General features: G+C 40.9%; 2 protein-coding genes across 4 annotated transcripts in view; one reads left to right on the top strand and one right to left on the bottom strand.

Annotated features, from left to right (window-relative positions):
• Positions 1-14,594, bottom strand: part of LIN54 (lin-54 DREAM MuvB core complex component) — a 42,004-nt gene extending 27,410 nt beyond the window's left edge. The window contains exon 1 of one of the 3 annotated variants that reach the window (XM_086746324.1): positions 14,472-14,594. The gene's annotated coding sequence lies outside the window, so the exon portion shown is untranslated. Of the gene's footprint in view, positions 1-6,769; positions 6,918-14,471 lie in introns of those variants that run through there. The other 2 variants (XM_086746322.1, XM_086746325.1) reach the window with 2 other exon arrangements.
• Positions 14,595-15,446: 852 nt separating this feature from the next.
• Positions 15,447-25,923, top strand: COPS4 (COP9 signalosome subunit 4). Its single transcript, XM_086747289.1, has 10 exons — positions 15,447-15,817; positions 17,031-17,110; positions 17,906-18,057; positions 19,455-19,558; positions 20,388-20,541; positions 22,188-22,338; positions 22,747-22,917; positions 24,291-24,406; positions 24,777-24,861; positions 25,348-25,923. The coding sequence occupies exons 1-10, from the start codon at positions 15,744-15,746 to the stop codon at positions 25,479-25,481; spliced, it is 1,221 nt and encodes a 406-aa protein (XP_086603415.1). The 5' UTR covers positions 15,447-15,743; the 3' UTR covers positions 25,482-25,923.
• Positions 25,924-26,140: the final 217 nt, after the last annotated feature.

The raw sequence follows: 26,140 nt of genomic DNA, 5'->3' as shown, positions 1-26,140 counted from the left end.
GGTATTCCTGATCGTGTATGGTACCGTCCTGCCTCCCCTGACCTCCAGAGTAAAACCCATATCAAACTGCCATGATACTTAAGAAGCCTGAGCTTCAACTGTTATTTATATACTTCATATACTACTATTTAGTTATATTACAAAGCAGTAAAAGGTTATTAAATATCTGTATCTAGTTGAAAGGTTATTTACATTAAAATGAATAGAGTCACTGTTTTAAACAGCATTCTGACTTCAAACAAACCATGTGCAAGTCAAAATACAGAAGGAAAAGAACTGCATAACATAAAGTCTGGAATCAGAAACTGACAAGTTAAAAGAAACATTACACATTACACTGGATTAACAGCTTATAACCATCACATTGGAAGATTTTACAGTTATTAGGTCTCATCATTTTACAACTGGCTGCCATTAACATATTCAGGCTACTGTCATCAACAACAGCAAGAACAGAACCACAACACAACACACCTGTTCTATTTCTTCACTGCTTATTGGATATGACTGAAATAGATACATGAAATGCAACAATGAAAATCTCATCCTAGCTATATGAGAGGCTGCTGTTGTCAAAGGCAGCTTCAACATCTCAGCAGATTTTACTTGTAGTTATTTAGCCAGGATTTCTCAACAGTTCAGCTGTTTATTTTGTTCGAATGCTTTTATACCAAACCCACATTGTTTCAATTTTTCCAGCTCCTCCACTAAAGTGATTTCCAACAGTAAAAGCATGCCAAATCTCTTTTAAGATTCTAACAGCTTTGAGATCTTCAAGACAGGGTAGATAATTATTTTAACTATTTTAAAAGACTTGAAAGTTTCCTTTGCTTCAGCAATTGTAGAATCATAGAATGGTGTCGTAGTTCAGCCCCAACGGGGACCAGACTACACAGTCTCTCTCTCACTCCCCCCACTGTCCGAGAGAATAGGAGGAGATTTGACAAACAAAAGAAAACCAGAAAAAAAAACAAACACGTGGGTTGAGATTGAACAAAAAGTAAATTTAACAGTAATGACAGAAGAAAACACGACAGTGATGGAACACAAATACAGTACAATAGCTCACAACAGATCTCCGCACCCAGTCTCTTCCAAGTAGCAGGGGACTTCCCTTCAGCACCCTCCTCACTTATATACTGAGCATGATGTCAGATGGGATGGAATAGCCCTTTGGTTAATTTGGGTAAATTAACCCCAGCTGTTAGCTAATTAGTTAACTATCCCAGCCATAGGGGCTACCAGCTTCAGTTCTCCACCCAGCTCAGGTAAATATTAACTCTATCCTGGCCAGAACCAGGACAAATGGTTTGGGTTGGAAGGGGCCTTCAAAGGTCATCTAGTCCAACCCCCCTGCAAGGAGCAGGGACATCCCCAACTAGATCAGGTTGCTCAGAGCCTCATCCAACCTGGCCTTGAATGTTTCCAAGGATGGGGCATCCACCACCTCTCTGGGCAACCTGTTCCAGTGCTCTACAACCCTCAGTGTAAAAAATTTTTTCCTAATATCTAATCTAAATCTACCTCTCCCTATTTTAAAACCATTACCCCTCGTCCTATCACAATAGGCACTACTGAACAGCCTTTCCCCATCTTTCTTGTAGGCCCCCTTCAGGTACTGGAAGACCACTATCAGGTCTCCCCGGAGCCTCTTCTCCAAGCCGAACAGCCCCAACTCTCTCAGCCTGTCCCCATAGGAGAGGTGCTCAACTCCTCTGATCATCTTTGTGGCCCTCCTCTGGACTCTCTCCAACTAGTCCATGTCCTTCTTATGTTGGGGGCAATTATGCTTTGAGTCACTTGATAATTTAAGAGCTGTACCTACAAACCCCCTAAAAGATGCATCAGTAAGTGTTTACACTTATTTAGCTCAAAATCTGAAGAAAAAACAAACAATCTAAACCAAGGAAGTGGATAAGCACACTATCAGACCGGGAAATGCCACAAAAACTCTAGGATCAAAATACTTAATATATAATTTTAGCCCACAAAATAATGGCCAGAAAACTAAATTAAAATCTTAAGAAGAAATGAATGTAATGAAGATTTGCTTAGAAAAAGGTCATCTCAGCATAGCTCAGGACACACAACCAGCCAAACACATACAAAAATTAAAGACTAAAGCATATCATTAGCAAAGTCTTGGAGTAACAACTCTGAAAAATGCTAAGTACTGTTAGGAGGAGAACGGGGACAAAAGCTCAGTTTGACAACCTCTTCTGATCATCTTACCCACTGCGCAGGTCTCTATACTTGATATTCACAAAGAAAAAATATACATATCTATCTAAAATGTCAGGAAGGGTAAAGGGGATTTATAAGGAAGAGGATAAAGAATGCAATTATTGTTGGCAAAAATACAGAACGTGTCTTGACAGGTACCTGTGAACTTTGATCTTTTTCTTCCCCTTTTCTGTCACTAGTATGCCAGTGCAGAATCTTTAAGAAACTAACACTGTTAAAGTGTTGAGATTTAATATATTAACACTTTTGTTGATAAAACATGAAAAGCAGCCACACTAAACAGGAATATCAAAAGAATCAATAGAGAAATCACACTGATCTGCAAACAAGTAAACAAAATGCAAGATATAACAATGCCTGTATTTTACACTAACTGCATCTTATTATATCTCCAGAAATGCCCCCATTTCACTAAGATAATAGCTAACCTTCCAGTCTGCAAACATGAGCGGTTCAGGTGCAGCACTTACATGAGGATGTTACAAAATCATCAACAAGGCTATGTACTGCAAGGAAAACTGTTCAAAAATTCAGATTACTCAGAAATAAGGCTGCTGAAACCAGCTTTACAGGATGTCCTGCTGCATGTTAGCAAGGTCATCACAATAAAGCAGTGGATTGAGGGACTCATTACCATTTGTGGCCCATTAGCAGTCCACTTCCCTTTCTCTTCTCAGTACACAGCACAGGCCTGGTGGTGCTGAGCCATGGGAAGACTCTGGTATAAATAACAGGTTTAAGAACACTGGCCTTCAGTAGTTGGCAATGTTCATTTTAAACGAAATTCTGAAGTGTCACTTTTACCAGAAAATAGAGACATCAAATCACTAACGACTTTTGTATGAGCACCTATCTTGAAGTGCAGAAAACCCACCTCAAAATCAAAACTTCATAAATACATTAGCACAACATAGCCCCTAAAATAGCAGGGGTTCTCTTGGGATCAGTAAAACTACTGCTGCATGCTAAGAAGATGCTAACTGAAACTAAGTATCTTTGCCAGATACAGCAGCTAGCAGTTCTTTACAGCTAGGATAGACGCACATAATTAAGCACGGTATTATTGAGAGCCAGCAAGGACGAATAAATACTTTCAACTTCCTCAGCCAGGAACTGCAAAAATTCTTAGAAAGAACTATGAAGATGATTGCTGAAATACCACAAAAAATCCCTGCCCTCAAGAGATCACCACTGGTGACTGTCCAGGAGACAAAATCACATGGACATGTCTAGCATATGTGAAACTAGTTACTACTACATCACTAATTAGAAGATGGAAATACAACCATATATTCATTATGACAATTTTCTTCCTGAGGGGTATTGTCTTCCTGAGACAATAATCTTCCTGAGGATACAGTTTTGCAGCTCCTGAAAATCAGAAAATGATAATTCTTGCATTAAGGGATTTACGAGTGTCTCCACAGACCCTTGGTGTGACAAAAGGCCAGGTCTTTTCCAAAGATCAAAAAAGTTAAGAAGATATTGCTAGCTTTTAAAAGAATCAAGGCATATGCCTAATAATTTGCGAAGCAGAAGGGAGAACACTGATAGTTGTATTATCTCCCAAGGGAGTTACTAAGCCTGGTGGAAGGGCAATGAGGCTGGAAACTAGGGTCAGATGAACGGCAGAAAATAGCAGACAACCTAACAAGTAATCGTTCACTGTAAGTACAATGGACTCTAAATACAAATGTGGGGGGAAAACACAAAAGAATACAGTATCACCAGTTAGCCAATACAAAATGTGTAACATTTTGCATTTCCTTTGACAAGACAAAAATGTGACATCATCACTTCTCTTTCAAACAAAAGTGGAGCAGAGGACTGTCGGCAGGCTACGGCTCAGATGTGAGGATTTTAAAACTCAGAAATACGACAATGTTTGTATGAAGTTATATTCATAAAATCAGCATATTTTTCTTAACTAGTAAACATTTAAAAACATCATTTATTTCATTCCTAAATCCATTCATTAGAACAAAGGCAAGAGCAGGAGGAAGTAGGAGAAATACAGAATGGATCCTTGAGGATCTATTTGAGAAGCATGAGATGCTGTCAGCCATATACAGTCGAAGTTTAAGTGCTTAAATGCTCTTCAAATTTTTCAGTTTCTGCTTATCTGCCCTCTCCAATAATGGCAATGTGTAAACTCCAGAAGGCTGCTAAGCTGAAAAAAAACAAAACACCACCAAAACAAACAAACAAAAAACAAAACAGACAAAAAAGTTTTTTTGGTCTTAATACTTAGAGATTAAGCAGTTTAAAATTACCAGGCCTCGAGCATTTGAAAGCTACCACAAAAGAGAGATCCAATTACAGTTCAATGGTAGCACTGCAGCAATTCATTCACCTGCTCCCATTCCCCTTCCTAATCTTACAGTTCTTGGCATGGAGGGAACAAAATAAAATAAAATTAAAAAAATCTTGCCATTATTCAACCATGCAACAGTTACTAAGCTCTCCACACTGCTATCATTGACATATAACACTACAAAATATTGTCAAGGACAGTGAAAACAAAATGAGCCAAAAAGCCCACAGAGGAACAAACAGATGATGTTATTTATAGACATGCTGTAAAAAAAAAAAAAAAAAAAAATTACTTAAGTTTTCAAAAATTCGTGTCCTATTGTCTTCAAAACAGAAATGTTTTACCAACATATTGATATGACATATATTGCCTACAACACAAAAATCTTTAGTTGATCATACCCAAAGCTTTAGAAGCAATGCAAGCAACATGACTGCATCTTCTTCCTTCACCACAACTGCTGTTACAAATATACTTTAAGACTCAGCTATCCTCTGACCTATAGCTATTTTCTTCTTCACATCAAAATTAGTTCTCACATACAAGGAATCACAGTATGCTACCACAGAAATTAGATTACACACACCGAGTACAAAAGTAATTTTTACACTCAAGCTATCAAAGATCTTAGATAAAGTAGATAACCAAAAATCCCCATGAGTCACAGAGAACCTTTCAGGCAAAATGGAAGCTAGAGAGAAAGAGGAAAAAAGCCACAACTAATTTTTTTTTTAATTAAAATAGCATGTCATACAAATTGGCAATTGTTGAATTACATTACATGTACACGTGAGTGCACTGCTTGCTAGAAAACCAGCATTTTAAAACACTCAGATGTCTAACTCAGGACTGGATAACCCCCTTTACACCACAAGAAGAAAATATTAAATTGCCCATATGTACCATCAATTACAAAACAAGACTAGTAACGAAGAACATTTTAGCCATTGTGAGGTACCGAGTAGTACTAATAAAAAAAACCAACAAAACTCAAAGCAGCCGCCCAGAACCATTAGTATCTAGAAAACTAACCCACTTAAAGGTCAAATTACTTTCCCATGCATGGCTCACAGCTGTTACCTAACTCTCACATGCTATTTAAATGGCCATCAAGAATGGACATACCATACCATGTACATACCATTTTACCAATATTAGTCTGCATTTCAAGCCATGCCTACATTTCCAATTTGCATAGATATCTATTTCAAACATCAGTTGAGATTTTCAGTGTTTGCTATTTGTGGCTCACATTAAGCTGAAAACTTAGACTTTCATGTCGTTCTGAAGATGGACCAGGATTAGCAAACTGATGATAAATCTGCTTCTCGAGAACTTCTTAGTGCCCTTTAAGGGTCTAATCCTCACTGGTGCTAAGTAAATTCCAGAGTGCACTGAAGTGCAAAGGCGTTACTATTAGGCAAATGCTGCCCGCCGATCCAACAGAGTAATGCTGCACAGAAGTAAAAGAACATCAATATCTATATATTTTCAAATGACTGGCATGCCCAGGCTAAGAAGGTAGAAATAGAGGAGTAATTAGGATAGTCATTTATGCTCTCATTACCAACAAATGGCATACCGTCGACCAAAGAAAGAGATTCCATACACATCTGTACATCCTCCTTTTATCTTAAAATGGAGTGTTGAAGGTTGCTTTATCATGGTAAGGTTAAAATCTTAACCACTGCCTGTTTAGCACACACCTTAGTTACAACAACTTTCCAGGAAAGAACTGAAAATAACATTCATCACAGCAGAACACTTCAAAGCAGCTCAGTTTGCTTTCTGTAACTGGAAACAATGTTCTACTTTTAAGCAGTTTCATGCAAAATAAAAATAAAACAACAACAAAAAAAACCCAGAACACTTCCCTTCACCCTTCCTTTGGTTTGCATGCCAGTTTCAGTCATTTTCACAACACAGAGTAGCACAAAAGCTGAAAACCAAAACTGCACAGGTGTTCTTATGATCATTAAACACATTCTGAAGGTGTTCACTGTCATGAATGAAACATTTCTAACCTTATGTTCTATGCAAACTCTGTGGTGAGACCAAAAGAAATAACCCCTAAAATAACTTCAAATTATTTTATTTTCTGCAGTGGTTAGGAAGCCAAAATTGAAGCATTAAGAACCTGAAATTAAAATTAATACATCTGTAGCGAACTTAGCTTGACTGGAAAAAAAAAAAAAACAAAACAAAACCAACCTTAACAAATGTGAAGAGTACTTATCACTAGACCCAAGAAATGCAGATTTTGGTCCTTTAAATTTAGCTCAAAATAAAACTCTTGCTTTCCAAATTCCTGGCGCCTCTTCAATGTGCGGCTATAGAAGAATCCAGGACACACAGCAGTATCACACCAAGCACACTCTTAAAAACAACAAGCATGACAACTGCCATCATGGGCTTGATATCAAGTTCCCACAGACTTTTAATAGGTGTTATCATATTGAGCACCTTTTAAAATTAGGCTTGCTGCCAGCAATTTCAGCAGGAGTGCATTTTAGAGCTGTATTTATGAGCAAAGGTTCCTCACAACAGAATTGTAACCTACCAATTTTATTGAGACTTCACAAATCAGGAAGTACCATGATTATGCGGTGCTTTTACATGCTTATTTCAGCAGCGCTGCCCAGTCAGCAGGTACAACATATGAAGTTCACTCTAATCAAAACAAAAACACACACCACACTGATTTCAGTGTGGTATTTAATTTCAAAAAATATGCCAACATGGCACAGAAAAGATTTTGTCCTAAAAAGTCAATTCCTTATGCATCTTATGCAATTACATGATTATTTGCAAAGTTAGAAGAACACAGATGAAAAGCAGATAAAAATCTAAGACCGCAAACTGCAATGCTTTCAGGGTAGTCCTCTCAAGATTTGGACAGCAGTGAAAGCCGTTACGGCCACTATTGCTTTTTAAACTTATCCTAAGTTGGCTTTCTTCATTTTTTCAGTCCAATGAAACACTGAAAGAAAAGCAAAAATAGGTCAAACAGTTGTATTGCAGTGATTCACCATGCTTCTAGATGCAGATCTCAGCAGCTGTACCAGCCTTAAACATGACAATACTTAACAAGTACAGAATACATTCACTTGCAGAAGGACTGAGCTGAAGATAAATAACTCACCTGCAGGCAAGATATAACTTGGTTCAGATGCCAAACAAACACTATTACCCCCTCCATCATGCTTTAATCTCTAGGTAAAGCACCTCCATATTCCTTTTGGGGAAAACTTACTTAAATAACCAGAACTGTGCAACAGCTGACTGGCTTTTGTGGAACGAAATTCCACATTAGGATTTTGAGTCAAGAGATTCAATGGGAGAAAAGGGAACTTCAGTGAAATCTTAATTTCTGCTCCAGAACCATCTGGGCCACTTCAAATGCAGCCTTCTCAGACCTCTGAAGTCTCATTTATCATAACACAAAAGGTTGAAGAGCTTCTGAAACACAAACTGGTAAGTTTCATTAGGTGTACATAGGAAAACCAACAGTTAAGCTTTTGGATAAACACCTGGGGGAAAAAAAAAACAAAACTTATGGACAGGACTAGCCAGAGAGAAGCTACTAGAACTAGTGTTCTACCTCAGTGACTAGAACCACACATTATCTCTTACAACCATTGTTTTCAATATCCTGAAAGTGACACAGAGATATTTACTGTCTCTTACTCTGTCCCTGGAGATGCTTTATTCCAGACAGGACACCAAGGCCACTAGGAAGGAAGAGTTCTTTGCATGCACCCTTCGTGCTGCTCAATATATCCCCTTCTGTCTTTACAATTGACTTCCAATTTGACTTCCATAGCAAACATGCTCTGCCACCAGTTGGACAACTCACCATTATACTGTCTCAGCTGAAACAGATCCAGAAGGTTTGTCTCATTTTCAGAATTATTAAGGGAAGAAACAATTATATGCAAAGTCTTAATCGTGTTTCTCCATGGAAAAAGTTGTGGTTTTTTATGTTGCAAGGTCACCTAGCTCATAGCTTCCCTCTCTTCTACATCTAAGACAACTTTGTATACACAAAAGAAGCTTTTGCCAACTGTCAATCTACAGTTTCTGGGATTGCGGATTAACAGTATTGCTATATACGATGCGACATCGTAGCCTTGGCAGGTAGGTTTCCTGCTGTGACTCAGCTGCCCTGGCTGATTGCTACACTGTGTTAAAGTACCATATACCGACAATGAGCTGGATGCACCTGAATCAGAGGGTGTCTCAGCACCTCAGTAAGTTCCCCCAGAATCCAGCTCAGGACATGCACCCCAGCGCTTCTGTGTCAAACTGTGCAGTCTATCAAAAACAACTGAGCAGCAGCAATATAACTTGTAAGTGACTATGGGAAGAGTTTGTGCAAAATTGTATAGCATCTGCATTGTTGAGGGTAGTCTAGGTTCTTATTATCTGGACAACTAAGAGATAACTCTCTTCCAAGGACAAACCTTATTTTGCAGCCATAAACAAATATTAGAAGCAGAAGAAAAGTGTAACAATGTCATTAAGAATTTTTGTTAAGAATCCAGGACAACCAACTTGTCAAAGCATTTTATTCAACCTATGTCTTTTTGCTGACATAACACCAAAATTCTCTCTGTTGAATGGGAAGGTGAATGAGTTCTTATTTTTCCCAGTCATTCAAGTAGCAACAGTAAAAATTCACAAGTAACCTCCTGCTTTTACATTTTGTGCTTCTCTCCTGGGAGAATCCATAGCTCATATACAATTATTATGGTTTTTTTTTTTTTTCACAGGAAACAAAAGTGACAACCTTCTCTAATATCATTGTAGGTGCTAGATTGACTACAGCCTTGTTGGTCTCTCTGCTGTAGCCAGTTTGCAGCACTGGCACCACAATGATTCTTTGCAAGCAGAAAAACCCTAGGCTTCATTTAATGTTCTGGACATTAACCCAGCAAACAGAAGAAAGTTATTTCAATAAAAGATTGAATACACTACATGAAAACACAAGGCTCACAGTTCCCACAGATTCTTGACTGCTTGCTAGTGCAAGTGACATGCAACACCTACCTGTGCAAAGCAGAAACAAGCTACAGTTCAGAAACTGAAGGTCACTTGTTTGCCTAAGTTGGTTTCAAAGGGGAAAAGAAAAGATATCTTGGAGAAACAAGTAATGTTATTGGGTCATTTTATAAACTAATCAAAAAAGAACATGCTAATTCATTTCCTTGTTTGCTGTGTTCTCCCATTCCTTTTTGCCAAGCACACATCAAACTATTCCAGTCAATTGAAACTGACAAAGAGCAATGGCACAAAGAAATAGGAAATGCAGTTCTTAAGAAACTCTTGACACTGGACATGTTTTCTCTCATTTGCTAGAAGAGCCTTCACTTAAGCATAGGCATACCCAAGATTCATCCCATACTGCTGGCACACTATCAAATGAAAGACCATAACTGCACACAGGCAATCTTACTGTACTGCAATTCTCCTAATTAATTGCCATCCTTCAATCTTGCTACAATTTCAATGATGGGTAAAATAGCATAATTCATCTTATGCATTCCCTATTTTCTTACTCTCTTCAACACTCCACATTTTGTCTAAAATGGAAAGGTTTCTTTTGTTGTAAAGCAAAGAATTATAAAACCACTCAGCACTGCATTTTTTCAACAGTCTTTTGTTTAAGCTTCCTGAGCTAGAGATTGCCTTTAAAAATACATGTCATAAACAAAAAAAAAAAAGATGAATCTGCTACGATTAACAAAGGTAAGTGGAAAAATTAATCATCTAAGACTGAAAACTCACCATGTTTGCATATGTTAACAGCAGAATGAAAACAAAAAATTTTAACACAGTAACAAAATATGCATGTGGAACCCAGACAAAATTATTTCCATTCTCTGTCCCATTCACTACAGAAGACAAGATATGGAGGCAGTTTGTCTGCACACTTCCCAGAGGATCATGGTTCTAGATTTATCAAATACAATACCAATGGCAAACTATAGCAAGGAAAAAACCCAACCTCACTCCTTATCAAATACTGAATACATAACTAGCATTAAGTATCCAGCCTTTTTTCATTGCTTACAAGGAATACTAAGAAAATATTAAGTGTTTTTCACCATAAATTTAACCATCTATAGTTGCAAAATTCAAAATAATTGTTCCCAAGGCAACCATAATTCACTCAACCAATGCACACCATTCTGTTCCCATTACTCTACATTCTGTTAAGTGAATGCTCCCTATGTGACGCACCATATCAGAGAAATGGGAGAACACAAATCAGTAACTCATATGTGGTCTAAAGTAACAGCTATCAAGTTATATGGACATGGAGAATTTTATACTGGAGAATTTATATACCAACATTTAAAGCTGTGGGTGTTTTTTTTTTTTTTTCCCCCATGGGAAGAAAGATTAAGTTTATGTCACCACTGTCATGTTTATAATAGGGGTGGCTAGCTGGTTTATTTTTAAGAATGGCTGGAGGAAAAAAACCCAAACAAACCAATCACTTGCCCACATACCAGTTATGAGGAAATCCTTCTTCCCTTGGCAAGTTCTGGGTAATTTAAGCTTCCAGTATAATTTTAAAAGGAAAATCAACAGCTAAAAAAACTGTATATGTCAACAAACTGGTAATTATATATTAATAAAACAAGCGCCTGCTACAATTTTTTTTTTAGGATTTACTATGAAAAACGTCCTAGCAATTATTGCATTGTTATTTCAAATAGCATCCTTTGCTACTTTGACCACCATGTACACATGATTAGCAGCATTACTTTCCTTATACTCCAATTCCCTGTGCCATCCAAACCAAACTGTGGGCTGTCACAGCCCCCCTTTCTCCACACTGGTGATGCTGGTGCTCAACCCAGGAAGAAACCTACTCCACAAAGTAGTGAGCAAATTCTGGTGGGTCAGTGTGCTGAGATAGCTCAGTTCAAAGTCTATGAGCACCAGAACAGCACAAAGAATTGCACCACAGCCAACAATCCAGCTGGGTGGGGGGAAACTCGGGAACCACCCTTCCCTCTCAGCTTGGCATTTAATACTCCCTGCACAGAGGGAAGGGGAAGAGTGCTACAAAGTATTTCAGTGCTAGCAGAACACTAGACCACATCAGGCCATTTTGTGTAGAGTTACTCCAATCTAGAACAAAAGCCAAGTTAGTTTTCATGGAGATCAGTCTTTAACGGTGGTCTAAGTGTAGCAGCTTAAGTGCTTACAAAGCATAAGAGAAGGGGAAAGTACAGAAGACGAAGAAGCTGCCAGGGAAAAGCAGAGCCATCTTCCTCGCTAGCAAATTCCTCATGGAATTATAGCGGTGCATAGCCACATCTTCTCCCAAATATACATGAGAGTAACACTTAACAATGTTGAAAGCAAGTACAAAACTACAAAAGCTGTCAGGAAAGCTCTGCCCAGACACTACAATATTAAAAATAACTAGATTTGAAAACAGAAAGCTTTCACTTGTTTGCAGATTTTGTCTCCTATTTCACTGAAATATTTGAGGAGGAGAGCAGATTAAGCTACGTAGGCAGACCGGAGATCACTGGGAACTTTTAAAATATATATTAAAAAAAACCAAAAGACTCCCCCAAACTTTTTACAGGACAACAGATTTATCTAAAGAAGTTTCTAAAACATTCTTCTGATAGACCTTTTTTTTTTTGAGTCCATAGCAGAAACTGCCATTACTCCAAAGGAAGAAAAAAAACAAACAAAACCCAAACAGCCAGATGACAAAGATGGGGACATACCTGGAACTCATACGACAGACCAGACCAGAACCCAAAAACTAAGGGCATAACCCTCCTGTGGGTAGCAATATGGTTGATTGCAGAAGTATAGCTTGTGAAGGGGAATGACACACAAATTGGAAGAGTTAAGGAGTCACTAATCTACATCCGGATGTGGAACATGAGAAACTTGAATCTCTAGCATCATGTAGCTATGTGCCCCCACCACTGATCAAGGGATTATTCCAGCAATCTCGTTCTTTCTCATTCAAGAAAAACTTTTGTTTTCTAATGTTGTCAGGTGAGCAAGCCTAGTCACAGGCTGTACTGAAAGCCACATGTTGCCTACCAGTTTTCTAAGCAATCAAGGAAACCAAGCTACTCAAATGTAAGGCCTGGCAAAATACAAACACTTGAATCAAGAATTCAAGACATGTTTTCCACTTCTTATTGGGAGCTCCTGCAGCTAAAGAAAATAAAATCATGGGGGTTTTTTATCTCCTAGGTACTTGTTATGAATCGCACTACTGTAGTATACAAATTATGTTAGGCCATTAAGATGTGCTTGTAACAGCACATGAAGAAAGCACTACATCTGCAGCATAAGAAGGGAACAGAAGCACAAGTAGACCAAGTGACAGATAAGGAAGCACAGTTTATTGCTGAAGCAGAAATCAAAACACACCTCCCCAATCTACCCCTCCCTGCCCCCATGAAATATTTTTCAAACAAGTGTAAGAGAAAAGAGTCTAAGGGGCTTTAACTGCTTTTCAAAACCTAAAATAAAAGATATCCCAACATATGAGATACCAATGTCTCCAAGGCACTCCTCATTGCCACACTACAAATTTACCTGTGGTTAGAAGATACTCAACCTGAAACCAGATAAAGCTTTTTGAGAATTCTAGCTGAGCCGTTCAGAGCATTCATTTACAAAACTATCTGAGCTTGGACACCACAGAAACGTAAGAAAACCAAACAACAGCAGATAGTTCTTCATACATAATCTGAACAATTAATTAATGGCATATAACCAACAGTTACCACTTGCTGATACATATGTAAGCTGGATGTCTTGGGGAATAAAAGACAAGGGATTTTATTTAACAAAAGGATTCCCCTGATAGAAGAAATATTCTCAACTGATAACTCACTATTCTTCTTGCCGCCAATAACCCAAAAAGCTATTGTACCTAAGCTAACCACACATACAAGGCATTGCCTGTTACTGCCAGCTTTATGTAAACATTGCAAAGAATATTCCAAATTCTTTTTCTGTATTCAGTATTTTCTACAATAACTGCAAAATACTTCAAGCATCCTTGAATATATTCAACGTCCTTCAAGTTCAGAAGGATGAACATAATGAAAGATCATTTAAACATCTGTTCTTTCTTCACTTGAAATTCTAAGTCTGAAAGCTTTCCTCCTGCTCACGCTATGTTCCAGTGGACAATTTCACATGCTCTTAATGCCGCAGTGCTTTCCAGAACTCCGAACCTCTACACCAAACGTTACGTAATTAGTACACGATGTGCTTCAAAGTCAAGGCCACAAATAATTAATAACACATCCTGACCGTCAATATATCTTTTAACAAGCAAGAGAGATGAAGAGAGAAGCTGGGACTATCCCAAAAGACGGCCCAGCTACATTAACTTCGAACTCGGAGGCTGTCCACAGCCGAATAGTAGCACGCTGAAGGCACAGGTATCCCCTCGCACTTGGGTGAGTTAAGGAATCGTGGAGAACACCTTACGCCGTTTGCACCCCACCCAGCTCTGCAGAGCTGAGCCTGGGCGAGCATCCCCTAAGACAAAAGCGGGACGTCTCTCACCCCACACCAAGTCCGGCCCGGCCTCGGCAGCTCCTTGGGGGCAGGCTGGTCCCCTCCGGGGGCCCACGCCGGCGAGTTTGGCGAGGAGAGTGTCCCCGGGCCTAAGCCAGCCGCCACCGCGTCCCGCCGCCGTCGCCACAGCCCGGGACTAGGGACCGCCCGGCCCCGAGGGCTCCCCACACCGCGACGCGGTGTCCCGTGGTCCAGAGGAGCCGGGCCCCGCCGGCCCAGGCCCTGCGAGGGGAGCCCCAGCAGCCAGGACCGTTGGCATCCCGCGACGCCGGCAACGGCCGCCCGCCTCCCCGCGACCGTTGGCATCGCGCACTCCACGGGGCCTCACCTCATCGGCGGGCGGCGCGGGGGCGGCCGCGAGCCGCCGGGCTCCGTCAGCGGCCGCCACCGTATTTCGAAAGATCCGCCATTTTCATCCCGTCACCGCCGCCCCCCGCGGCCCGCCTCCGCCGCACCTGCCCCCGCCGCGCCGCCCCGCCCCGCGCCCCCCCCTCCCCGAGCTGTCCCCACCGCCAAACCCCAACTGCTTCCGGACAGGCAGGGAAGAGGGTGGCGGCGGGTCCCGCACAGATCCCCGCTCCGAGGAGGCAGCCTCGCCGCCGGCCCCCCGCCGCTCCCCGAGTCTGCTTTAACCCCCCGGTCCGCTGCAGCTTTGGGCGCAGCTGATCTCAGCGAACAGCGGTGAAGAGACCCGCCGAGCGGACATCTCCCCGCGGCGGAGGAGCGACCGGGAGGGCTGTCCCTGCAAGCCCAGGGAGGTCGGCGGAGCTGCCCGGGAGCCCGCCCCGCCGCGGGGAGCGCACCCAACGGGGCTGGGCCTGTGCCTCCCCGGCGGGAGGCGGCTGTCAGCGCTCTGTCGCTTCCTCCCGGGCTCCGCCGCTCCCTCTCCGCCAGTGGGGCCGTGCCTGCACCCCCTTCTTCGACCTCTCGCCGGTGCTATCGCACTCACCGGGCGGGCACTCCTCCTCTTCTTCCTCTTCTTCTTCTTCCTCCTCCTCCGCCGCCGTCGCCGTTACCGATCCCTCTCGCCGCCGCCGTTGCCGCACGCCCTCCGCGCCTCGCGCCGCCGCCGGCCTCCCTCCGCTCCGCTACAGCGCCCGGCGGCCGCGGCGGCGGCAGCACCCGCGACGAAGCCGCCGTGTTTGTTCAAAATCACGCGCCCCGCGCCATTCCCCCGCCGCATCCCATAATACTGCGCCGCGCCGCCCTGGCAACCGCCGGCGCAGCGCCCCCCGCGCGCGCGCGCACCGCCCCGCCCCGCACTTCCGGGCCCGCCCCCCCCCCGTGCTAGGCCGCCTTCTTCCGGGGCCGCGTTCGCCACGCGAGGAGGGGCTAGTTTTGCGCTGCGTCGAACGGGCTGACACGTGCACATACCGACGCGCGACTGTTATACGTATCTATACGTGCTGCCCTGCGGCCTTAGGGGGAGGTGTGCGTGAGGCCTGTCCGAACTTTCTCCCCGCGGCCGGGCTCTGCCCGCGCGGGCGTTCCTTCCCACGTGATCCCGCCGCGCGGCGGCCCCTCTAGCCTACCGGCGGTGTGGCTCTATGGTAGGAGGAGGTCTGCGGCGGGCGGGGGGGGCGACGGCGGCTCGGCGAAGATGGCGGCCGCGGTGAGGCAGGACCTGGCGCAGCTGATGAACTCCAGCGGCTCTCACAAGGACTTGGCGGGCAAGTGAGTGGCGGCGCCGGCCTCCCTGTGGCGGCGCGAGGCGGGGCGGGTGAGCGGCCGTTGGGGTTCCGGCCGTTACAGGGGGGTGGGGGGCTGCCGAGCCTTGGGCGGGTGAGGCGGCTCTTGCCCAACGGCCGCGCTTCTTTAAATAAAAGAAAGAAAGATTTTTGTAAAGGATGGCTGGCTCTGTGCCTGTGGTGCCCTAGCGCGGGCTCCCACGCGGGGCCTTAGCCCTCTGCCCTGGCTCCCTCGTGTCTGGCCGCCGCCCCTCGGCGTTCGGCTGCCTGCCCGTCGGCTGGGCGAAGTGGATCGGTCGGGGAATTTATCCTCCTCGACTGCTGTAGATATGTCAATAACTCCATTATGATTATTACTCTTTTCGTTGGGTGCGTATTTTGAATGGCAAACCTTGGAGTCTGAGCTACTCACAGTGCAATGTGTCATACAGGTTTTTCTCTCCCTCGAGGGTTCAGATGTCGATCAGTCAACTGAAATTCTTCTAGTCTCAGTCCAGTTGCTTATTTTCTGAAGGAATCGCTTCACTTTTAGCAGTTTCATGTGAAAACTTAGAGATGTTCCCCTCAAAATACGGCCTCAACATGAATGTAGTACTTCATCGGTATTGCACACACTGAGGTTAATGCCCACACAAAGTTCAGTTAGCTTTATGAAGCATGAGAACCGGAGTTATTATTTTTGCAGGAATAAACACTTAAAAGGGCTCTGTGCTCGTGCCAAGGGGCTATAACATGCTATTTATGTCCCACTCCCAAGAGTGTTTCTCATTGAATAGGACGTCTTGAATATTTGACTAACTTTATTAATCTTAATACATGAGTGATACAGTTTTCATTACTTTTTCTGTGTGCTATCCTAGTGATGTGATTTTTTTTGTTTTGTTTTTGTTTTTTTTTTTACAATTTTTAAACAATACGTATAGTTTCATAATTGCACATATATTCACAGATAGCAACATGATAAGCTATGTTATCTGAGATCTAGTCTTGGGATTTAAAAGGAGCCAGATACCGATTCCAGATGAATGTTCCTGACATTTGAATGCAAACACTTTGGAAAATTGCCATCTCAAATGTGTAGAAAATATAAGCAGGACTCTGACATAGAAAGTAAGCAGAGAAACAGAACTAGTTAGTGAAAAATGTGCCCTATGAGTGATTTTTTTTAATTTTCTTTTTTTTTTTTAATCTTTGGACAGATATCGTCAAATATTGGAAAAAGCCATTCAGCTGTCAGGTGTAGAACAACTTGAAGCTTTGAAAGCTTTTGTAGAAGCAAGTAAGTGCAATCTAGTATGATTGGTTGCACCCTGAGTGAAGGCCAGAGGTTTGTGGGATTGCATATTTGTTAGCTCGATGTGAGGCTACATAAATATATACTATTTTGGTCCTGTTGTAACTCAAACACAACAAGAAGAGGAAACATAGTCACCATATTCAGAAGTTAAGGGAGAATGGACTTGTAAGGTTTGTAAGTTATTATAACTGTTTAACCTGTCAGTGTGAGTATCGGAAGGTGAAAACATAAAGTAGTCTCTGTTGAATGCTAGAATGGATACTGAATGCCAAGCAGCATTTAAACTAACAACCCCCTGCTTCCTCCATCTCAAGTTAGTTTGAAAAACTGTCAAGAAGCAATGGTTAGCATTTTTTTTTGTGTTGTATTAAATATTTGGCTTATTGAATACCTCTATAAATTATACCTGTTGTAATTTTTTTTAAGTTGAGAATAAACTTAGTGAAATTTAGCCCAAAGATTTAATTTGTCCAAGATGTTTCAGCAACTGAGAACAGTGATTCAGAATGAAATGTTTCTCTGAACTGTAAATCAAAGTGAGAAATTCGTTATTATCTCTTGGGGCTTAGAACTCTGGTGACCTCTAGTGTAAACAAACTGGGGGGAAAAAGTTCACCTTTTAAAAACAAAGGGGAAAAAAACCCTTTACTTGGATACAGGTTTTAAAAACTTGAAATATTCAAATTTAATATAAAAGAAAATGATCACTTACAGTGAAGGCACTGACAAGCATTTGCATCCACCTTGTGTTTTTTCTTCCATGTGTCTCTGAACCAGTGGTGAACGAGAATGTGAGTCTAGTGATCTCACGTCAGCTACTGACAGATTTCTGTACCCATCTTCCAAGTCTTCCTGACAGCACAGCCAAAGAAATTTACCACTTCACATTGGAAAAGATACAGCCTAGAGTTATTTCATTTGAAGAGCAGGTGAGAGATCAGTGACGAGGGGTTTTGGTTTGCGGGCTTGGCTTTGGGTTTTTTTTCCCTTATCTGCTGACTATTTATATTTGTAGTCTTTATTTATATTATATTAAATATGTCTATAAATAGATTGATATATGTTTATATTATATATAAATATTATAATATATTTTATATAATATACAAAATATGTATTATATAATATAAAATGTATATATTTATAGTCTTTAAAAAAGTTGTTCAAAGCAGATATTCCTATTCAGAGTCCAGTTTTGCATTCTGTATATGCAAAACCTGAGGTAAATGCAGAGAGTATTTAGGACCATGCAAAGAGTACAGACCTTGACTCTTCATCAGGATGCTGGACATGTAGTTCCTCCAGTACCAGAAAATGGCTTCCTACAGTGAAACAATACTTGAGCTACTGGAGGTACTGTCGAGGGACAGACTGGTACTCATTGTATTGCATTCTTCCCAACCAATGGAACAGGCAGGTGATGTAAAGAGAGAAGCATCTTGACAAATAGCTTTTGTTTCAAAATAAATTTCTTCATGTATTTTAGCCATAATCACTTTTCCAGGAAAAAATGTTTTCTTGAAATCCCAATTCTAGTTAACTACTGAATGTGCTGCAGTTCTTTTTCAATTCAGATCTTGGTTTTGTTGTATGAGTATTCACCATCATCTGACAGTTCTTTCAGAAGATGTTTATATAAAAATAAAAGCCTTTAGAATCTAGTGCTTGAAAAGAAAAGCAAGGCAGTTTCTGAAATGATTTGTAGTTGCTTCTCTTCATCTTTTGTCTTTTTAAGCAGCTTTTACTCTTAAGTCTTAAGTGAACATGCTTGCCTGTATGTTATAATGATTATGCATGAATTCAACCCAAGACATCAGATTTTTTTTTTTTAACCACGCTTGTGCTTACAAAATTGAGATTGTAAGCACTGGTATTTTACCTGCTGACAGCTGCTCTACAAAGTAGAACTTTCTGCATTAGTATTTAATCATAATTCACCTCATTCATATCTCACAGGCATGATGTGAGGCATAACTGCAAGAAATGGCTTCTGAATCTTGGTGCTTCAGTTCTTGAAAGCCTCGTTTTGTCTTTTTAAAAGCTTTATAAATTATTGCTTATCACTCACAAGATTTATCTTTTCACAGGCTTAAGTGGAAATGTTTCAAATCAGCGCTTAAATTTAAAAAGCTTGATGTTGAAGCCTGATCCAGGAGTCCCATGCAGGACTCCTTATGTGCGAAGAGTTGTGTGGGTGCAGGTTATTGTGTCTGTGAAGCTGGGGTATCGATTGAGGGGAATCATAAACAAGAACAAATACTGTGAAAGTTAATACAAAACCATTTGACTTTTATAGTGTTTGCTGTTGATTTTTATCGTTGTTTAGGTCGCATCAATAAGACAACATCTTGCATCAATCTATGAGAAAGAAGAAGACTGGAGAAACGCAGCACAAGTATTGGTGGGGATCCCTTTGGAAACAGGGCAAAAGTAAGTACTGTGCTAGACACAGTTCTGTGTTGTTAAATATACTTGCTCCCTTTGTACTTAACTAGACCAGCGAGTGAGAATTTTGGGGTTGCATATTTTCTCAGAGTTTCAGTAGTTCAGGCCGGAATTACTGCCAGATGTGTAGCTCGATTACTGTATATTACAGTATCAGCTTAGTGGGTCAAAATACTGCACTAGAAGTTTTGCAGTATTTATTAGTCTTGTTGATAACCAGTCTTTTTGATACTATTTATCAAAAATGCTTCTAAAGTTATTGGAAGATTCTTGATTCTTGAAAGACGGCAGTTCTTCCATGTGCTCACCTTTACAGTTCAAAATGAAGACAGTTTGAAATTGCATATTAAGAAATACAGTTGAGGGGTTTTTTTTTAAGTCTAAAACCCTTGCTGTTACTTTTTTTTCTGGCTGTCTTTTCTAACCTCTTTCTCTGTATGCATGTAGAAAGAATTGCCGTAGGCTTTGCCTATTTAGCATCTATTTGTTCCACTGCAAATTTGCTTCTTAACTCAGGTGGCTCTCAACTTATGGCAAATTTCAGATCCACTGAAACCAGATTATTAGAGCGTACATTTGTGTCTTGGTGGACAGCGTTATTTCTACCAGTGTTTGCAGGTGCCAGTTCTATATTGGCATTCATCTCAAATTTCCTTACCCTGAACAGAGCACTAATTTTGGTATTAGGGAAGAAGAAAGCAGGGTAAAGCAAGCATTGCCAAGTGCTTAAGAATCATAATATATGTTTAGAACAGCTAAGAGCAAGGGTAGTTGTAGAGCAGCTTTGAGAACTTGCTTTTCTGTTTCTTTACAGACAATACAATGTAGATTATAAACTGGAGACCTACCTGAAAATTGCCAGGCTATATCTGGAGGATGATGACCCAGTTCAAGCAGAAGCTTACATTAATCGAGCTTCCCTGCTTCAGAATGAATCAACTAACGAACAGCTGCAAATCCATTATAAGGTTGTCTAACTTGCTTTATTGCTTTCTTTTTCTAAAGGGAGATGATTCCACATTGAGATGTTTTTATGTAATGCCACTAAAACTTTCATAATGAGAGAAGAGACAAAGGGAAGAGCTTCTAAATGGCTTCAGGAGCTTGAGAGCCGTATCTTATAGAATCATAGAATGGTTAGAGTTGGAAGGGACTTTTAAAGGTCATATAGTCCAACCCTCCTGCAAGGAGCAGGGACATCCCCAACTAGATCAGGTTGCTCAGAGCCTCATCCAGCCTGGCCTTGAATGTCTCCAGGGATGGGGTATCTACCACCTCTCTGGGCAACCTGTTCCAGTGTTCTACAACTTGCATTGTAAAAAATTTTTTCCTAATATCCAACCTAAGTCTACCTCCCTCTATTTTAAAACCATTACTCCTCGTCCTATCACAACAGGCTCTACTAAACAGCCTTTCCCCATCTTTCTTGTAGGCCCCCTTGAGGTACTGGAAGACCGCTATCAGGTCCCCCCAGAGCCTCCTCTTCTCCAGGCTGAACAGCCCCAACTCTCTCAGCCTGTCCTCATAAGAGAGGTGCTCCAGCCCTTTTATCATCTTTGTGGCCCTCCTCTGGACCTTCTCCAACTGGTCCATGTCCTTCTTGTGTTGGGGGCTCCAGAACTGGACACAGTACTCCAGGTGGGGTCTCACCAGGGCAGAGTAGAGGGGGAGAATCACCTCCCTTGACCTGCTGGCCACGCTCTTCTTGATGCAGCCCAGGATAGCGATGATTAAACAGCTTTTTCCTTATTATTTGGAGATAAGTCTGTAAAGGTGCCTTAAATGCCACCTTTACTGATTAAAACTTAGGGTTCAAAACATCTGAAATACTGTAGAAAATATTGCCTCTGCCTTTGTCTAGGAGGGGAAAAAAAATCACATTCAATATTAGGGATAACAGAAGCACCTCTACTAACAGTAATTAAATAGTAAGTCTCACCCATAAAAGTAGCTTTAAGTCTCAAGTAGTAAAGTAACTGCTGGCCTTTCTGCTTATTTCTGGATTTACTGTGTAAACAGTTCATACACTAATTTCTCAAACCATTTTAGTAACTGGGATGAGCAGTGATAACTATAGTGTGACAGTACCAATCAAGTGTGGTGGTGTTTGAAATTCTACAGTAGAAAGCAGATGTGCCATGAGTTGCAAGCATGCACTCAGTTGGAAGTGTAAATATTTATGAGCATTAGAAAAGCACAAAGGAAGGGAGAGAAGAAGTATCAGATGCCGTTACAGCACTAGAAGGGAAAAGCAAACATTTGAAATACGTAAATTGCTACCCAAGTGCTACTGTCAATGTCAGTACTGAAGGGGAAGCTTTAAATAAGTACAGTATCAGCTGTACAATGTTTCATTTACTTGGTTCCTGGCATTTAGATGTTTGCAATGTTTAACATGTGAATCATGCTGGGAAATGCCCTTTTGATTGCTTTCCATGATACTTCAACAAGGGCTTTACAAGTCAAGCTAATCGTTTGAAGACACAGATTTCCCTAGGATGCAGGAGAGCAATATTTATGGGAGCTGTCACTTGATAATGTAGTAATTTATAGAGACCTATATTATGCAGTCACCCAGTTAGTTTTCTATTTCTGAGATGTGCTTTCTTCCTAGGTTTGCTATGCTCGAGTTCTTGATTACAGAAGAAAGTTCATTGAAGCTGCCCAAAGATATAATGAGCTCTCGTATAAGAGCATAGTCCATGAAACTGAGCGACTGGAGGCATTGAAGCATGCTTTGCATTGTACTATTTTGGCATCAGCAGGTAAAATACATTGTTTTTGAAATACACAATGTTACATTTTTGTATAAAAGAGCCAGCATAGGTATTTCATATCCCTTGAAGCATGTCAGCTTCTGCATTACTTGTGGGGAGGGATCTTGTCACTAAGATTTGGTGACACAGTGATTTTGACACGGTGTCAAAATTATCTATTGGCATACTGTTAACTCAGAATTGGATTACTTCTGTGTCTTTGCTGGTGATAAGATGATATCCTGGATAAGATGCAAAAGTGGTAGACAGTGTTTTGGAACAGAACACAACCTTTTTTGTTAGAGCTGTGTTGATTAATTGCATGTATTGACAAAAAAAGGATAATTTTATGTGGATTACCTCCAAATACTCCATGCTCTGGTGACCATTTATGAGGATTCTTCTTGACTGTCCTAGGACAACAGCGTTCTCGCATGCTTGCTACACTTTTCAAAGATGAGAGATGCCAGCAGCTTGCAGCCTATGGGATCTTGGAGAAAATGTATCTTGACAGAATTATCCGTGGAAATCAACTGCAAGAGTTTGCAGCTATGCTAATGCCTCACCAGAAAGCAACTACAGCTGATGGTACATATTTTTCTAAAGCCTCATAATGCTAGGTGTTTATCCATAGGAGTTTGATTTACCCAATGCAGTCAAGAAGTGTGATGGAAAATAATTTAGTATTGCTTATATGATTGTTTTAAAATTATTTCCCACCATGTTATCCTCATGAGTATAGTTTAATAGTAAAGATTCTTAGCCACAGTTCATCTTTCTGGTTGGCTATTAAGGTTTTTAAATACTCTTCTAGAAGATAACTTGTAAAAATCTTGTTTCTCTGTCCATATACAGTCCTTTTCACTAACAATCTTCCAGTATTTCTAACCTTGTCTCATATTTTGAGTCTCTGTCCTTTCAAGCTTCTCCAGTTCTAAGGCACTGTTATAAATACGATGCCTAGAAACACATGGCATGCATGTAGGCCATAAATGATCTGTGCAGATGATAAATTTATCTAAACTGCTTCCTGACTTGACTGGAAGATGACAGATAGTGAGAGGATGACTTGAACCTCACACTGTCTCCAAGTTGTTTTCTGATCCATCTCAGTGACATCTTATTAGCTCTGTTCTTCCTGGAACCTCTGAACAGTGAGAAATAATGTGAAGTAATGACTTCACTGGAATCCTAAACACAGTGTTCTCAGTTTTCTAAATTAGAAGAATATTTAAGTGGAAAAATATGTAAACATGAAATACCTCTTAATCAGGAAAACCTTCTTAGTGAACAATACTCGTTGATTAAGGGCAAATAAACACCTGTGTAATCACAGAGATGAAAACTGGTTAAAGGTACTTACTAACAATAAGCTGCAGTCCTTTCCTAGGGTCAGTTTGTTGTTTATTCATAACCTGCCCTGTTTGTTTGTATGCAAAGAATGCAAGTTAGTTGGTATTTAATAATGTGCTTATCTCTAACTGGAGGTTAAGGGGCAAATGAATTAAATTGTTAAATCAAGAAGAGAGAAATTAGATGAGGGTTTATCGCGGTACAAGCACATTAAGAGAGAGGTTACTTGTACCCTTAAGAGGTGTAATCAGTACAAAAAAAAAAGCAATCATCTTTCCATTTGGCAAGCTAGAAAGTGGTCACAGGAGATCAAACTCCCTCAGTTCAGATGTTGAGTCTTGTAGCAAAACCAAGGGCTCCACTTGATTATTCTAGAAATTAAATAAAAGGGTTTAAGCTACCTGTCTTAAAATCAACATTATGCCATCCATTTCTTTTTGTTTACTTGCTTCTGCATAGCGTAACACTGATCCAAGGCAGATGCATCTGAACCTTCTGCACATGTCACCCCTGGGGAAAAAAAAACCAACATTTTTCATGTGCTCTACAATATAAACCAAGTATTTCAGTCTTATATTAATGGATTTTTTTCTCATCTAACCCCTAAGGTTCCAGTATCCTGGACAGAGCTGTTATTGAACACAACTTACTATCTGCGAGCAAACTTTACAACAACATTACTTTTGAAGAGCTTGGAGCATTACTAGAGATCCCTGCAGCTAAGGTATCAGTTTTCTACATATTCTGTAAAAACAAGGAGCATCAGAGACATGACAGCTGTGGTAAATACTGGAAAGTTCGTTCAATATTAGGAAATAATTAAATATTTCATAGTATGAGGAAGGTTTAATATCTAGCACATCTTAGGAGAAGGAAAGGTACACGATGTGGAATGAACAATATGTGGAGGTAGATGCCACTGATACCATGTTGTAATTAGTGATGTCTGTAGGTCATTGTTCCCCCTTCCCCCCACCCCCAATGTGGGAAACTCCCAATGGGGGAAACCCATAAGGACTATTAAATCTTAATCATTTTTAACTTCTTTCAGAATGGAAGAGTTTTCTAACATCTTTCTCTCTTCATTATTTCAGGCAGAAAAGATAGCTTCTCAGATGATAACTGAGGGTCGCATGAATGGATTCATTGATCAGATTGATGGAATTGTTCATTTTGAGAGTAAGTTCAACCACAGTTATTTAGTTTTTTTAGCACAATTCAGAGTGAGCTTTTTGAGTTGCTGCCTTCAAGGTAGGGAAATTAGGTTTTTTAATACCTTCTGTCTGAAGTGAGCTTGCTGCGGCCAGGAGGTGGCAGAGTTTGCCTTAATAGAGGACCAAGGACCACACTTCACTCACCCTTGTTACTATGCATTCTCTTACCCACAGGAAAGTGTGAATTTATTCCATCAGTCTCCTTGTAGGAACAGGTTCACCAGGAAGTTCTCTGTTCAGTTCTACTTTGCAGTGCAGGAGTTAGACTTATAACAGACAGCCAAAATCACTGTAGCTTTTGAATACAGAAATGAGCTTGATGTAGCTGCAAGGAAGGCTTCCTCTGTGAGGTAGGTGAGAGCAATGGCAGAAGAAAAGGTTGCAGTTGAACAGGCAAGGGAATCGCTAAGACTTACTCTGGGTTTTTTTGTTTGTTTATTTGTTTTTTTAGCTCGTGAAGCTCTGCCAACTTGGGACAAGCAGATTCAGTCACTGTGTTTCCAGGTTAACAACTTGCTGGAGAAGATAAGTCAGACAGCCCCAGAATGGACAGCACAGGCGATGGAGGCCCAGATGGCTCAGTGACTCTGCAGCCATTGTCTGAGTGGAGGCAATCAACTGCCTGCTGTGCTGGAAGAAGGGAACTGAGTAGAACTGTGAACCAAATGAATTAACCCACCTTCATTTCCCCACCTTCTGCTTTCACTCTGGCTTAGGACACAATTAGGTGATACCATGTTTGGTGTGACAGTCCCCCTGTTCTCTGAGCATAGAATGATGCTGTTGCTGCCTCTGCATTGCACTCTGCTGTCCTGAAAGCTGTGGTTTCCATGTAGAAGAAGCTGTAAAGTCTGCAGAAAGCTTTGGTTTTAGTTTATTTAATTTTTTTTTTTCCACTGTATTGCTATAGGTTTGTAGCCCATTACTTCCTATGATGCTTGTCCTGCTGTGAAAATGTAAGTGCCATCTTTATTTTAGTTGTAATTATTCTAATAAAGGCTGGAATGAGCCACTTGGTTTAAATGTTGCAGAGACCTGTTTTTTGTTTTTTTTTTTTTTCTTAAGTAGTAACTTGAAATAAGTTGAATTTGTTGAATTGTCAGTCTCAGCCCCTGAAAATGTTAAATGAAAACCAGCTTTTTTCCTTCTTCTCTATTTATAAAACCCAATTCGGAAATCTTAAGTGAAGGAAATACTGACCCTTCTCCTGCTTTGATGAAGGAGGGCACAGAGTTATTTGTGCT

This window comes from Chlamydotis macqueenii, chromosome 4 (genome assembly GCF_036417535.1).
Source record: "Chlamydotis macqueenii isolate bChlMac1 chromosome 4, bChlMac1.mat, whole genome shotgun sequence".
In the NCBI taxonomy this organism is placed as follows: Eukaryota; Metazoa; Chordata; class Aves; order Otidiformes; family Otididae; genus Chlamydotis; species Chlamydotis macqueenii.
This window is presented reverse-complemented; position numbering and strand designations above follow the sequence as displayed.

Bases quoted from the DNA above. Each gene is read 5' to 3' on its own strand.
- COPS4 (XM_086747289.1), top strand. From the start codon at position 15,744: ATGGCGGCCGCGGTGAGGCAGGACCTGGCGCAGCTGATGAACTCCAGC. The intron at 22,918-24,290 runs GTACATATTTTT...CTAACCCCTAAG, and splicing joins GAAAGCAACTACAGCTGATG to GTTCCAGTATCCTGGACAGA. The intron at 24,407-24,776 runs GTATCAGTTTTC...TCATTATTTCAG, and splicing joins TAGAGATCCCTGCAGCTAAG to GCAGAAAAGATAGCTTCTCA.